Source organism: Muscardinus avellanarius (assembly GCF_963383645.1).
Source record: "Muscardinus avellanarius genome assembly, chromosome: 12".
In the NCBI taxonomy this organism is placed as follows: domain Eukaryota; kingdom Metazoa; phylum Chordata; class Mammalia; order Rodentia; family Gliridae; genus Muscardinus; species Muscardinus avellanarius.
Genome location: NC_137798.1, coordinates 8251472 through 8268214, shown reverse-complemented (window position 1 = coordinate 8268214; position 16743 = coordinate 8251472). Strand labels below are relative to the sequence as shown.

At 38.7% G+C, this 16743-nt stretch overlaps 2 protein-coding genes across 2 annotated transcripts in view; one reads left to right on the top strand and one right to left on the bottom strand.

The window, feature by feature from the left end:
- FAM227B (family with sequence similarity 227 member B) overlaps positions 1-16743 on the bottom strand; it is a gene marked incomplete at both ends in the record, with an annotated part of 169385 nt that overhangs the window by 53300 nt on the left and 99342 nt on the right. The window lies entirely within an intron of this gene.
- FGF7 (fibroblast growth factor 7) overlaps positions 7826-16743 on the top strand; it is a gene marked incomplete at both ends in the record, with an annotated part of 63604 nt that continues 54686 nt past the window's right edge. Inside the window, one exon of the mRNA XM_080707968.1 lies at positions 7826-8111. Coding sequence (XP_080564094.1) covers positions 7826-8111 — 286 coding nt within the window. The remainder of the gene's footprint in view (positions 8112-16743) is intronic.

The window sequence follows — 16743 nt, the reverse complement described above, 5'->3', positions numbered from 1 at the left end:
AGGTTTTCTAGGGACCTCAGGCTTGCTCAATTGGGATTTTCCTCCTGAGTTTAAACTGCTGTCTGACCAGGTCTGTCAAGTTTGGAAAGGCATGCCTACACTCCAGTTGCCTATTAGACTTAGAATAAACCCAAGTTCCTGTGATGACCCACGAAGTTCTAAATGGTCAAGCCCTGCCTACATTTCCAGCTTCATACACCTCTCTTGTCTCTCTCTCTCTCTCTCTCTCTCTCTCTCTCTCTCTCTCTCTCTCTCCCATTGCTTACCTACTTCATGCAGGCTGGACTGCAGTCAGTTCTTGGGACACAGGAAGCCCTGCCACTCCCAGATCTACTTGTTTATGTGTGTTCTCTCACTGGAATGCATACTGTGGAAAGGGCAGAGATCACTTCCAGAATAATCACCATTGTATCTAAAAAAAAAACTAGCAGCAAGCAGCTACTTGATAAATATTTGTCAAATGGATGAATCAGGGAGGTAAGTAGGATTGGTTGTATGGTATGACCCAGACCTGAGGCCGAATTTATGGAATGGAGCTGACAGAAGAAAAGATGGCGACGGTGGGAGGAGGGCTGCGGAAACAAACCTCGGACCACGATTTCAGACACGCAAGATTCACATACACATTTATATTTGAGAATTCCTCCCGTTCAGGCTGGTGGAAAGCGTAACCTGTTATTCTTGGGGTTTCAATGGTTTTATGCAGGGTTTTTGGTCACTGAGTTACTTCTGGGTGTTCATCAGGTCTATTCACAGAGTTCCTTTGGGTCTGGGTTCCATGATGTTCCCAGATTTCTTTTAAGACATGATCATCTTTAGGTGTTTATGGGCCTATGTGTGTAGACACACGAGGCAGTTCTGACTGTCTCAAGTTTTGTTTTCTGCTGTGTGTCACAACACCAGAAATACTGGAGCTTGGCCTCCCACGTATGGGACTTACAGACTTTTCTCTATGCTTTTAAGTACATGGGATTCTACTTTCATTATGCTGCTTCTCAAAAGTAGTCTCATGCTTCCATTATTTTTAGGGCACTTCACATTTGACCTTTTGAACGGGATTCAGGTTTTACCCAGTTCAGGAGACATATAACCCTCTGTGCACACACACACATATGCTTTGCCATTCCAATGAAGAAGTTTAGCTATCTTTTTGACAATATGATGAATGGAAGAAAACAGGATGAATAAATGCAATTTAATATTCCATCAATTTATTCTTTTTTATATTTTATTTGGAAACAGGGTCTCACTAAGTTGCTGAGAGCCTCACTAAGTACCTGAGGCTGGCTTCGAACCCGTGCGATCCTCCTGCCTCAGCCTCCCAAGCGCAGGGATTACAAGTGCGTGCCACCACGCCTGGCTGCCATCAATTTATTCTGTGAATGGAAATTAAGTGTTGACTAGACCAGAGGCAGAGAGTATAATTTTGCTGATGTCACCCCTATGCTTAACAAATGATAATGGGTTCCTTTTGCTCTTCGTACAATGACCAAAGTACTTAACACGGCCCACGGAGATCCTGCCTGCCTCTCCAGTCTCTTCATAAACCATGTCCCTCTTACTCTCTCTTCTAGGGTCACACTGGTATTTTGCTATGGAGAAGAACACGTCTCCACTAATGCCAGGCTTTTGCACATTTGTGGTCCTTCTTTACCTGCCTCTCTCCCACTCATTCTTCTCACTGCAGTCCTGCTGGTATTTTCTAAGGAAACCTCTTCTGCCAGCAGCTATAGATTCCTAAGCCCCATGTACACTTCCTCCATAGTACTGGACATGATGGTCACTTGTCTCCCAAAAATGAAATGCTACTTCATTTCTTAGGTTATCAAAATCCTATATTTTGACAATACACTACTGAGGAAATGGGGATTTATTTGTGTGTGTGTGTGTGTGTGTGTGTGTGTGTGTGTGTGTGTGTATCTGTGTGTGAACACTCGTAAACCCTTCATGGAAGGCAAGTTGGCAATACCTATCAAAATTTTCTATACACACATACATACCTTTTGACTTAGAAAGCCCAATTCTGGAATCGAGCCTACAGATATATCTGTATATCATATACTGACATATTTATAACTATTCATTAGAGCATTTTTATAATAGAAAAATACTGAAAAATTCAATGATAACCAATGGAGGCTGGTTTAATGCATTGGGATATACCCATTCCCTAGTACTATGCAGCTGTAAAAAGTGAGGAAGCTTCTTAAATACTGAGATAGGAAGATTTTTCTATTTTTACTAGGTGAAAAAGTGACAGGTAAGTTGGGCGTGCTGGCGCATGCTGGTTATTCTAGTACTTGGGAGGCTGAGACAGGATGATCATGTAGGTTCGAAGCCAGCCTCAGCAACTTAGTGAGACCCTGTTTCAAATAAAAAATAAAATAGGTCTGGGAGTTTAGCCTGGAGGTAGAAAGCCCCTGGGTTCTATCCCCAGCACACACACACACACACACACACACACACACACACACACACACTCACACACACACACACACACACACGGGCAAAACAATGCTTATAACATGCTTACTTTTGTATAAAAATGTGAGACTATACTGTACCAATACAAGTGTATTAAAATAAAAAGGTAGCCAGGCGTGGTGGCGCACGCTTGTAATCCCTGCGCTTGGGAGGCAGAGACAGGAGGATCGCGCAGGTTCGAAGCTAGCCGCGCGCGCTGGCTTAGGAGACCCTGTTTCCAATTTAAAAAATGTAAAAATAGGTCTGGGAGTGTAGCCCGGAGGTAGAAGGGCTTCCAGGAACCCCAGTACCACCAAAATAAATAAATAAATAAATAAATAAATAAATAAATAAATAAATAAAATAAAAAGGTAGCGTACAACACACACATGTATTATTAATTTGTGTTTATGAGCATAAGGAAGCCTGGAAATATATGCAAGACAATGACTATCTGTGTTTGAAGGCAAGGGCGGACACGGGGAGGAAGAGGACCAGGACAGGATGCAGGAATGCAAAGAAAGGATAATGTTTAATGGTGCTCCATACTACTGATTACTTTACGTATAATTACAAATGAGGCAGTTTTAAAATTAGTGAAATAAAATCCATTGAATAAAACTAATTTGTATCATTTATCTGTACGGAGGTTGTTTACACAAAGGTAGGTGATTAAATATTACTTTAACAACTGTCTGTCTTCATGATATCTACTGAGGTAAATTTTCTGTATTCTTTTCATATATTTTATCTCAAATCAAATTGGAGAAGTATTAGGTATTGCTTCTTCGAAGAATCGCAGGTGCTAATCTCTATTTTCAAAGGACATTTTTTAAAATTTCTTTTTTGTGTATGTGGTACTGGGGATGGACCCAGGGGCATTCTACTTCCGAGCTACACCACCAGCCATGTTTTTTATTCTTTTTATTTTGAAACAGGGTCTCACTGAGTTGCAAAGGGCCTCACTAAGTAGCTGACGCTGGGTGCGAACCGCGATCCTACTGTCTCAGCCTCCCCAGTGCTGGGATTACAAGTGTGCGCCACCATGCCTAGCTTCAAAGGACATTTTATTTATTTATTTATTTATTTATTTATTTATTTATTTATTTATTTATTTGGTGGTACTGGGGTTCCTGGAAGCCCTTCTTCCTCCGGGCTACACTCCCAGACCTATTTTTATACTTTTTTTATTTGGAAACAGGGTCTCCTAAGCCAGCACAGCTGGCTTTGAACCTGCGCGATCCTCCTGTCTCTGCCTCCCAAGCACAAGGATTACAAGTGTGCACCACCACGCCCACCCAGCTCAAAGGACATTTTAAAAAAGCTGTTTTTTTTTTTTTTTTAAGAATAGATGCAAGGCTGTTGTTTTGCAAATTTAAAACTCTCAAATGATGTTTCCAAGAAATAACAAAGTTAGCTAAAGCTAGAAAAAAACACAAGAAAATTCTTCAAAGTTTTCTGTGCTTAGTCAATCACTCTATGTACACGAAATAAGAGCAAGAAGTAATTATCAATATGCAAGTTATAAAAACACAAAGGGTTATCCTTTCTAGAAATACCTAAAGTTATTAGTCTTTAAAGAATCTGTGTTGAAGTATAAATATTTTAAAGGCATTAAATGAAGTCTAAGTAAGGTTCTCCATTACAGCTGTGGTACTAGTGAGACAGATTCTGCACCCATCTTGACTCAATTATTCTCAATAAGAAAAGTGATAATCAAAGAACTTAAACTACTGCTATAATCCCCTTGATGAAATTAATCTTTTCATTAATAATATTTGAATCAGTTGGGCGTGGTGGCGCATGCCTATAATCCTAGCACTTAGGTGGCTGAGATCCCAGGCTCAAAGCCAGGCTTAGCAATTTAGTGAGAACCTGTTTCCAAATGGGAACTAGAGGGTAAATATAGCTTGGAAGTAGAATGCCCCTGAGGTCAATACCCAGTACCCAGTACAAAAAAAAAAAAAAAAAAAACCCAAACAGAAAACCTCCAGTCATATTTTCAGATCAGGATATAATAGCATCTATAGCTTAGATCACAATTTTATTGTTTTTGATTCTACAGTTAATCCTATATAGATTTTTTTTTTTTTTTTTTTTTTTTTTTTTGGTGGTGGTGGTACTGGGGTTCCTGGAAACCCTTCTACCTCCTCGGGTTAGACTCCCAGACCTATTTTTTTAAATATATTTTTTATTTGGAAACAGGGTCTCTTAAGCCAGCGCGGCTGGCTTCAAACCTGCGTGATCCTCCTGTCTTCGCCTCCCAAACGCAGGGATTACAAGCTTGTGCCACCACGTCCAGCTATATAGCAGATTTTAAGGAGGTAGTAAGTAATTCTTTTCTTCTTTCTTTCCTTCCTTTCCTTCCTTCTTTCCTTCCTTCCTTCCTTTTTTTCCTTTTTTATTTTTGTGGTACAGGAGATAGAACCCAGGGGCATTCTGCCTCTGAGTGACACCCCCAGCCCTATTTTATTTTTTATTTGGAAACAGTCTTAAGTTGCTGAAGCTGGCTTTAAACCTGTGGTCCTCCTGTTTCAGCCTCGCGAGTCCTGGGATTACAGGCTTGTGCTACCACGCGCGGCTCTAAGTCATCTTCTCTAGCAAATGATCCATTTCTCTTATTTAAGTTTTAAGCATGTAGTTAGGAAGTAAATATTGACTCTTGATTTTCTAGTTTAAAATTTGTAGGGTCAGTTTAGGATAGAAAAATTTAATAGCTTTTGAATATATTTAAATTGTGAGCTATTAATAACTTTTATTTATTTAGAAGAAATATCAAGTCTTAGGACTTCTGATCCTGTTCGTTACTGCTGCCTCCCACACCAGTGGGGTATAATTTGAACACAAGAGCATAGCCTGTTCCTCCTTCTAGGCTTCCTTTTAGAGAAATCATAGAATGCTTCGAGCCATCTTGCTTTCAACAGATAGCATTATAGAAAAGCCCACTCTTCTTTAAAAATGTAGCGCTCTCAACATCTCATGGATAAAAGGCAGCTGTTATGTTCAAAATATTCTGTTCTTTGATTCCGTTCTCTAAAGGCGTAGACAAACGGGAATCGCAAACTCTAGTCCCATTGAAGGACTTCGTTTCCTTTTTCTAGTTGGTCTACAGGCTCCACCTGGTGGTGAAGTAGGGTATTTAAAGTGCAGGGGAGAGGGGGGGAGAGAGAGAGAGAGAGGGGGAGAGAGGGGGAACGAACATGCATGCACATGTGTGTGTTTGGGGGTGTGTAGAACATGAGAATACTTTAGCTAAATATACTCTCCTAAATCCTGATTAGGCTGATGATGGAGTTATGTTATACCAAGTATCTAATAAAACACTCGAACACTACATACATACAATATACAGTATACATATATACAGTAGGAAGTAAAGAAAAGAATAACTCATTTTGGAAAGTAAAACAGCTCTCTCTTATTTACATTAGTTATAGATTTTATATAATTATATCCCTAAACCAAAATGTTTAATCGTGCTAATGTTCTCACCGTGACAAAAATTAAACACTGGTAACCAAGGAACTGTTTTTTACTAGTAATTTTGAAGAATAATCATCTTTAAAATTATATTTCTCTTCCCTATTTTAGCCTTTAGAATAAGTCACAAGACATAGAATTTTGAGACTACAAAGCACTATACGATCATTTATACTAATATATGAATTTCACAAACACAGCAGCAGCTGAGGCTCAGGCATATCGAGTGACTTGCCCAGAGTCATGCTGGTTATTAGTAGCACAAGTCAAATAAGAAATAAGGTCTTCTCACTTTAAACCTAGGAACACAGAAATTGTACTTATATGCAATGATGAATTATTTCATTGTGAAAAGATATAGCCTTAACCCTGTAATATAGCATTCTGAGGCACCAAAATGTGAGTTCATACTTATTAGTTTTGTTCTGACATTTGAGTACAAAGGAGTAACTAAAGAAACACATGCATCATAAAGCTATGGAAAATATTTTCTAACTATCAAAATCATTATATGTATCATATATATAATATACATATATATATATGTATATATCTCCAAAGTCTGTACAAGTGCTGTTGTTGTAAAGAAAATCTAAAAATTCCCTTTCCCCTTCTAACTGCTTTTCCGAGTCAGAGATATGTTTCCACTAGCTGATACCCACTTGTAAATTTAGGCATAAACCATGTTCATAGCTCCCTCTCATGACCACTGAATATTGTACAAGCCTCCTTTTATTCTTGCTGTTGTAGTCAACTAACAGCTCACTGGTTAAGTTTTAATTGCTTCCAATGAGGTCAGCAAAGGTATTTATCAAAAAGCCCTGAATAAAAGGCTGCACACACACACACACAAGCACACACGCGCTCACACACAGAGAGAAAATCCTCTTGCCTGTTGATTTATGGAAACAATTATGATTCTGCTGGAGAATTTCTCAGCTGAGAAATAGCTTGTAGCTACAGTAGAGGCTCAAGTTGCACAAGGCGGGCAACAGACATGGGATTCCTGTGCATCCAGCTGTTATAAACAGAACAAGTAAGTTACTGTTATTTGTCTTTAAAAGCAATGCTGAACGTTTTCTAAAACTTTATCTCTTTCTCTGGTTATGGTATGGAGGGGAAATGTAAAGTTGACATGTGATTTTTGAGTCATGTAATTATGCTGTGGAACTTACATAAAGTTGAAGTTCTCCAGAGCAGTCCTGACATTAAACTGGGGAAACGTGGGCAGTTCTGGGGAAAATAATTGATTTACCACAAATGTAAAAGCATATAATGAAGGGACAGAGGGAAAGCATTTATACTTTGTTAATAGTAATTGCTAGACTTGATTTAAACCAGTAACTCTACTTGCATGAAGTCTCTCACAAAACAGCAACTGGGATGAATGGTGCAGCCATGTTCTGATTAGTTTGCACTAGTGCCCAACTTTTCTAAATGTCCATGCAGAGTGGTAAAGCTGTTGACAGCTTCCGTAAAAGCTGTTTGAAAGGTACCTTTAAAGAATAAACTTCACTGTGTACTTTTTACCCACTAAGATTTATACATACATTTGTATTTTTTTTTTATCTTCCTCTGTCTTCCCTTTCCCAGTCCTAATCTCTCATTGCAAACAGAAGTCAAGTAGCAAACATCACCGCAGCAACTGGGCTTATTACAACCTGTTTTTATAAGGATATATCCACAGAGAGTTACTTAAGGAGGATCCTGTGTCGGAAGCCAAAAGGAGAAGAGTAACTAACAATTTGGGAAGAGCAACTACTCTTTCTCAAATAGACCTCCAGTTCCCGGATAGGAAGCGGTCCATGACCTAGGAGTGACCATCAACTCAAGATTTAATTTTCATTATGTTATTCACGAGAGCCCGGAGCACTACACTATAATGCACACATGGATACTGACATGGATCCTGCCAACTCTGCTCTACAGTTCCTGCGTCCACATCATCTGTCTAGTGGGTACTGTCGCGCTGGCTTGCAATGACATGACTCCAGAACAAATGGCAGGCAACGTGAACTGCTCCAGCCCCGAGCGACACACGAGAAGTTATGATTACATGGAAGGGGGGGATATAAGAGTGAGAAGACTCTTCTGTCGAACACAGTGGTATCTGAGGATTGATAAACGAGGCAAAGTCAGAGGGACCCAAGAGAGGAAGAATAATTACAGTAAGTAATGTCCTTTATTGGAAGCCTTCTTTACATCTCCTACTCTTTCATGATCAATGTTTAGATGCCATGCTTTCTCATTTTCTTTTTTAATGAAAATTAAATGCAATATCACCTCATTTCCCTAGTGAGTGTGTGAACTGTGCTCCTAAAAATATTTCTTGGAACAGGACAAACTTACTAATAGCGAATAGCTGGAACTGATAACCCAAGCTAACTAGAAAATATATACTCCAACAAAATGTAAATGCTTTTAAGTTAAACAAAATGTAAATGATATTACTTGCACTGAAATGTGATTTTTTTTCTAGCAAAACTTTTTGGGATTTATTATACAGTTCTCAGTAAATGCTTACCAAAAGTATTAGTCACTAGTTTGAGGGATAGAGAATTTATTTATTTTTGTAGTTTGGCTTCCTTAGAAAGAATGTTTTCATGCGGTAAAGTACTTAATCTGTGTTCAGATGCATTCTTTTGTTCAGTTGTGTATAGTTATAACATAGAAGTGTATCCTCATTCATTCATATGAGCTGATCTGAGATTGTTTACTGATCTACCTAGGCAGAAATATGGATCCTTTCCGGTGTTTTTATTTTTTATTATTTATTTATTTTTTATTTTTTAACAATTTTTTATTGAACATAAATAGTATACATTTAAACTATATTTGGTGCCCTCTCCTCCCTGCCCCCATTTTCCCTTCTCCCCTCTCACCAATGGTTGTCCAGGTTAACCATGTCTTATTCATAATTTTACACCTGTTCAGATGTAGACCCTCATTAATCAAGATCAGCCTTCCTCCTCTCCTATCTTTCCATTCAAACTTTGCTGGTATTTCCCCTCCATTATCTGGAGTCCCACTGAATCTTCTATGTCATAAGAGTTCTATATTGCTTTAAGAGAAATATGAAGATGAGGATATAGAAGTGAGTCAGAAGACATGTTATTGCCATGAATTTTAAATGAAAAGCCTTAAATTTTCTCCAAGAACCAGTTAGTCTTTCAATGTCATAATACCAGGGCTGGAGTTTTCATTGAATGTTCTGATTAATAATGAATTTAAATGATACTCAACTTAATGGTGTATAATATACGCTTCAACATTTACCCTAAGAACTTAAAATCCCCAAGAGCAGACGAGATTTGTGAGCACTATTAGCTCTTGGATAATGTTAATGGCACACATTTTAAGTGTGGTAAAGTCAATGAAAATGAACACGTGGGGACGGCAGTGTAGCCACGTGCCTAGCACAGTGACGACGTCTCACATATCTGTTTATGGAATGTCTCTTAGGCTTCTAAATAGATGAACCAATAGATGAGCGCGTGGGGGAATGACGCTTTAAATATGGAAATGAGAAAACCTTTGTTACCATAATTAATACAGAATGTGAAGTCCCTTTCGGTGAACTGCTCTGGCTTTATTACTATTGCTGCTAATAAAGGTATCCTGGTCTAGAAGATTGATCTGATTAGACAGAAGTTTAGTTAAGAAAAAAAAAAAAACGAGGAAATTTGATGGATAACAATTTCTATGTGAGCAACAGAATTTGGCTTATAATCAATGTATTTAAAAATTACTAAGACTTATCATGGATAATGGAATCTGGAAGTTATAACACATGGGTTTGATCTATATCTGTGAATGACTTTAGGATAATTCCTTAGTTTTCTCATCTTTAATCTATAAAACATGGGCTATGTTCTCTAACATACCTTCTAGTTATTATAGTCTATTATATCCTAAAACATAAAGATATTACATAAATGTGAAGAAACCTAGTATCCATGGTATAATTGTCACCATAATGAATGAGATGAAAGTAAATATTATCTTAGGAGGTGCAGCCAGAACTAAGTTCGGATTATAGTGATAATGTTATCAAATATAAACTGCAGAGTTCTTCTATATCTTCACTAGTTCCTTGTGAATGATTTTAGCAAATAGTGAAAAAGTTAAAAATTACATTATATAAAATTTGGCGAAAATGAATAACACATATGATTATTTGGGATTGAAAATATCTACAATGGATACACATTCACATTATTAGTTTTATTTAAGAGTCATGTTAAAATTTCTTAAAACCATGAGATCCAGGTATTTGTTCACATATATAAAATACTAAAATTATTTTAAAGTTTGAAGCACAATTTAGTGCTAACATTAGGTCCCCATAAATGCAAACTGCATTTTCCCTCTAACAATAATTCTTCCATTAAAAGACAGGAAAAGAGAAAGTCATCCTGTTATCATTATGAAGTAGAATGTCACAATATCAATTTACTAAAATGACATCATATGCATTATATAAGTATTTTTTCACTTATATGTTTTTTCAGTTTACATATGTGATATACTTTTTTATGGTACTGGGGGTGGAACCCAGGGGCTTTTCTACCTCCAGGATGTACTCCCTGACCTATTATATATTTTATTTGGAATCAGGGTCTCACTAAGTTGTGGAGAGCCTCACTAAGTAGCTGAGGCTGGCTACAAACCTGTACAATCCTCGTGTCTCAGCCTCCCAAGAACTAGGATTACAAGTGCCCGGCTATATGGTATACTTTTTGATATGCTAAATTCTCCTGGAAAGAGAAACTTTCATTAGAATCCTTTAAGTAAACCACAAAATTGTTATCAAGTTGTGCTACAATCTATTGAAAAAGGAGCCAGTAGCTTTCTCCAAAGTTGAAGAGGGTAAGGTACTTTTGTCCATAGAAAACCCTAAGGTACAGAAGAAAATATTTTAAGGAAGAATTCATGGAGAATAACTTGTTAGAAGAAATTCTTTCATTTTTTTTTTGTGGTACCGAGTATGGAATCCAAGGGCATTTTACCTCTGAGGTATACCTCCAGCCCTACTTTATTATTTTATTTTGAAGCAGGGTCTCACTAAGTTGCAGAGGACCTCTAGCCATGAACTTGAGATCTCCTTGTCTCAGCCTCCCAAGATCTGGGATTATAGGCGTGCGCCACCATGCCTGGCTTTAGAAGAAAATTATAATCATTTTCTATTATTTAAGAGGTAGCCTTACTCATTTTAAGAGTTAATTCCCATATATAAACATGCAAATTGTCAAGTATGAAGTTGAAACTATTATATTAGGAAAGCCAGGTACAAGAAAACACCTAGCAGAATTTGTACTATAAAATAATCAAAAAGGATGACAAACTTGAAATTTCCAAATCTGAAGATTCTTTTGGCCTTTAATAATTAACTGAATGAACGCACAAGTAAAGGTAAGACACTTCTTTCCTATTTGCACTACAATGAGTTAAAGATAACTGAATTGCCCGCTAGATTCAAATGTAGCAGAGGTTTGTAACTAGTGAAGATCTGAATTAAACTTTGAATCTCATTTTCAATGTTTTGCTACCATTGAAAGGTTGTTGAACTTCTAGGGAGGTCATTTGGATGGTATCGATTGTAATGTCTTAGATAAGTCCCAGCCCATTTACAAGGTTTTTCTCTGAATGAAAGGGACAATGACATGAATGTTAATGGGACTCAGAGGACCATTACTTCAACAGCAGATGCAGGGCTCTCACATCTCGCATGGGATTTTTTTTTTTTTTCCCAGTGCTGGGGATTGAACCCAAGGTCTTGCATATGCTGGGCAAGCACTCTACACTGAGCTACATCCCCAGTCGTGGGAATGTGGCTTATAAGATATTGTTAAATATGGATTGGCATTAGCAGGAGGTCGGAAAACCTTGGGAGTGTAATCCTCCTTCCAGAAGTTGTTGGGCTGGGATGGGTGGGTGGAGAGTCCCACCCACCCTCTGGGGGACTCATCGGGAGGTGGATGTAATTAAGTTATATCTTTAGGGAATCTGAGCAATGACTTAAGCTACCTTGTATTGTAAAGGGCTTACTTATTTCGCTCTTTTGTGATAATGCTGACTTGTGAAATACTTTAAATTTGGGTGAGAATGAATACATTGGAGAAAGAGTGCACCAAGGAACTCAATAGAAATCAGACATATTTGTAGACATAAAAGCAAGAGCTAACTATGCAGATGGGGGAATTCATGAGAATTCAGGGGAGGCTGAATCATATTTCTAACTCTTGAGGGGAGAGGGACTGTTAGCAGAGAACCGGTCTTAAGGGAACTGCACAGTACTCTTACCCCAGAGTGAGAAAAACCTCTCTACTTGTTCTTTCAGATGGTTCCCTCTTTATCATCAAATATGATTTCTAAGTGATGACACTGGAACCAAATCTGAGCTATTAATAAGGATAATGAAAGCATACCATGTTCTCCCACAATGCATATTCAAACAGAAATATTTATGTCTGCAAAAGGACAGCATGGTTAACAAGGTAAAGGGACTGGAAATGAGGATGTCCAGTGATTCACTTCTGCTCTCAGGACTCCTCTTTTCGAGACGAGGCCAGAGGCCGGGTGTGGATAACCGTTGGACCAGGCATCCCATCAGCAGACAGAAGCAATCACTCCACACCTGACAAAATTAACACTGCTGTTTAAGTTGGGAGCCGAGGTGCCGAGTGAGAGATGGCAGCAGTGGGCTGGGCACCGGACAACTGACCTGAAAGACTCATGTGAAAAAGAGAACCCGGTCCCTCCAGATAATGTTCTTGCTTTTAGTATCCAATTATCAAAAAGTTGTGCTTCTCCCCCCAAACAGTTAATATCACCCGTTTCTTTTAAGCATAAAGCCTTGTCACAAACCGCAATCCAGGAGAAAATATGTCTCACTTGGTTAGCACAGGGCATTGTTGGTTCCATTGCAAGAAAAGGGTTAGCCATTCTGAAAATCGGCCAATGATTTGGCAATATTCTCTCTTGGATTGTTAGACTGTGATGGAATATGGCCTAACAATTGGCAAAAAGCAAATAAACACAGCATTGCTGGATTTGACTTTGGCCACCAACCCTTTAGAAACTCACTTGTCAACAATTCTTTGGGTAGGCTCCTACTCAACTATAATTGCTGCTGGTAGCTATCAAATATACACATCACCTCTGAATATGTGAAGGGTAAATTTGCTTATGTCTCAACCCATTCTTAGCCAATAATCTAAAAGAAAATAACTCACATTATTAAACTAAAAAACAATGTAAAATAATTCCTACCTTAAAAAAGAGCTTATCTATGTAGCTCTTCGGAACATACTCAGCTATTATTTGAAACTCTAATACTAGGGGTTCATTTTCAGTTTATAATCTTCTTTTGTGCTAGACAAGTGCCTGGCACTTATTAAATGCTGATAAGCTCATTTACTGCCACGGGTTCATCTCTTAAATCTTTATTTGAAGCGACCATTTCTATATCGCTATCATTTCTACTATCAGCCCAGAGCACCTGATAGTGTATTTTCCTTGTGACTCAGCTGTATAACAACTCTCCAACATACAGTTTTAGAGCGTGCAGAAGCCCAAGTAGAATGGACAGAATTCAAGAATCCAGCTTTTTAGATTTACAGGAGGAGCTTCTTTTGCTAGATTTTGTTGTTTCTCAAACTTGGCAAAATATTGTAATCAGCTGAAGGTCTTTTAAAAAATAGTGATGCCAGGTCCCACCCACAGAGTCCTATCGAATTAATCGGAGGGTGCAATCTGGCCATGAGGAATTTTCAAAATTCCCTGGATGATTCTGACATGCCGCCAAGAGTGAAAACTACTGGCCTAATGGGATCACATTAAATTACAGGGAAACCAGAGCTCAGTTAAGTCAGGATCCCATGGAGGCAGACAGGAGCCAGGAATCAGTATCAAGTTCTCCAGGATCCCAATAAGGAGCTAGAGTTGAAAATCACTGCTTAAAGGTAACAAGCATTAGAATTCAGCCTGGACCCACTGTGGTCGCCTGGGGATATTCAGGAATCTTTAAAGGACATCAGAGTTATCTTGCACCCTGTAGGATTTAGGAGTCTGAATTATACACTAAGGGAGTTCTTTTGGGCTCTTCTTTTTCTTAACTTTTTACTGGTGCATTGTAGTCATACAATATAATGGAGTTTGGGGGCTTCAACATTTGGTGCGCTGGTCTCGAGGTGCACGTGCTGACAGCTCTGTAGCTACTGTGTCAGAAGGTTGCTTTCATGATGACTTAGATGAAGGGGACACTGGGTCCTGTGCACACTCTCACAGTGATGGGCATAGCTGCATCTCTTCTGATGTTTTCAAGCGGTACCTGATGTACCAGCATCAATGTCAGCTTACTTGGCACTTACGTGGCTCTGAACCCTGACACAAAGTTTAAGGAAACAGGTTTAAGGAGGAAATCGCTGACCCAGAAAACCCAGCAGGGAGAAGACCACAAGTCCTGAAAGTCTATACAGATTAGTGAAAGAGATGAAGCTAGAGGTGAATTCTCTGCATAAGATTGAAATGATGCAGAATATATGTATTTAAGTATCACAAATGGCACCAAGAATAAAACAGAGGATTGTGTGTATACTTAAGTAATATGGAGAGAGAGAAAAAAAGAATTTTTGTTAAATAGTTAGGCTTCAATATGATCTCCTCTCTTTTTCGAACCATACTCAACCTTTATACTCCCCAAATAGGTTGAAAAGGAAAATCTGCTTTTCACATCCTTTGAGAAGCCACATAAAATGGTCGCCAAACAACTTAACTCTTTCTTGACTAAATTTCACATCTGAATTTGATATTAGATCTATCTAGGCTCAACTTAAGTAGAGAAATCATATTAAATTCACTAACAAAGAAAATACCATTTAAGCTCCTTAGCTGTGTGTATAAAGGGAATGGTTACAGTGGGTAAAGAGAGAGGAGAATTATCCAATGCCTATGTTCAGATAAAAGCCTTTCTTTTTGGCAGATAACACCATTCTCAGAGGGGAAAAGTTGGATGCATTTTTTTTTTTTAGTTATGAGTTGCTGTATGGGACCATTCTCCTAATATAAAATGATACCCTATATGTATTATTCGGGCAACTTACAAACTGACCTAAAATAGTTCTCATACAATAACCTACAAATGTTTCAGGATTCCAACATGATTCAAAAATTCTTATCATAACTACCCCAAAACAAACTTTGTCTTACTTTAAAAAAAAAAAACAACAGTTTGGGCCAAAATTTGTCATTACAATTATATCAAAAAAGAACAAGTTTCATTTCCTGGCAAAGAGCTCTTTAAAATTTAACATTTAACGTAATATGATGGGAGGACTGTAAATTTTTATTTCAACATCTTTTGAGATAGTCAGTCCTTTGAGATTTTCGATGGAGGCAGAGCCAATAATGCTCACACTCTCTTTGGTGCCTCAGTTGCTCGCCTGCCCTCGCAGGGTGACTGCCCCGCCTTAGCGCTTTCTCACGACATCGGCGTTGCCACAAGAATGTCATGAGAATATCCTACTCTTTCATTTCGCAGTGGTCGAGCGTGTAGCACTTAGCACAAATGACAAGGTGGAAGAAGACCGACTCATCATCAATGCATTTTTCTTTAAATTATTATACATTGCTAAGTTATCATAATTTTTTTTTTTTTTTTGTGTGTGTGTGTGGTACTGGGGATAGAACCCAGTGACATTCTACCTCTGGGCTACACTCCCAGACCTATTTTTATTTATTTATTTATTTATTTATTTATTTATTTATTTTGGTGGTACTGGGGTTCCTAGAAGCCCTTCTACCTCCGGGCTACACTCCCACGGGATACACTCCCAGAACTATTTTTTAACTTTTTTTTTTTTTTTTAAATGTGGAAACAGGGTCTCTTAAGCCAGAGAGGCTGGCTCTGAACCAGCGCGATCCTCCTGTCTCCGCCTCCCAAGCGCGGGGATTACAAGCGTGCGTCACCACGCCCAGCCTTATTTTTATATTTTATTTGGAAATAGGGTCTCACTAAGCTGTTGAGAGCCTCACTGAGCTGCTGAGGCTGGCTTCAAACCTGTGCGATCCTTCTGTCAGCCTCCCAAATGCTGGGTTTACAAGCATGCGCCACCACACCTGGCTTATCATGGACTTTAATGTAGATAAAAATAAAAAGTCCTGAAGTATAAGAAAAACATTTCTCACCTCCCTTTTATTCTCTATCACTAAAAGCATTGTCCTTCAGAAGCATTTTAGTTTCATGTCTTTCTGGGTGATTTCAAAGGACTAATGGAAAGTCATCCTATGGCAGAGGCCAACTCTCTAAGCAGGCACAGGTACCACGGGCGACGCTGGAAGAGTGACTGGCAGGCAAGGTGAGACCAGTCTCAGGAGAACTGAGTTGCTCCTCAGCCTCCATTCGCACTCTTACCTCACTGTCAACTACCCTGCATGTCAGAACTATATGCCAAAAACTCATAGTTGATGCTGCCTTGAGGGATATCTGAATTAAAAGGCGACTCAGAGAGAAAGAGGCTTTAAGAGTTAAGTGAACTATGCCAGTAGAAAATGAGCAGTGGACCAGTCATTTTTAGGTAGGGACGCCTGTAACCCTCGTACTCCGGAGGCTGAGACGGGAAAACCACAAGTTTGTGGCCAGCCTCAGCAATTACTGAGGCCCTCTGCAACTTAGTGAGACCTTGTTTCAAAATAAAACATAAAATAGGGCTGAGGTATAGCTAAGAGGCAGAATGCCCCTGGGTTCAGATTGATTGTGGACTTGGTGATCAGCTTTAAAGGGAGGAATATAATATATGG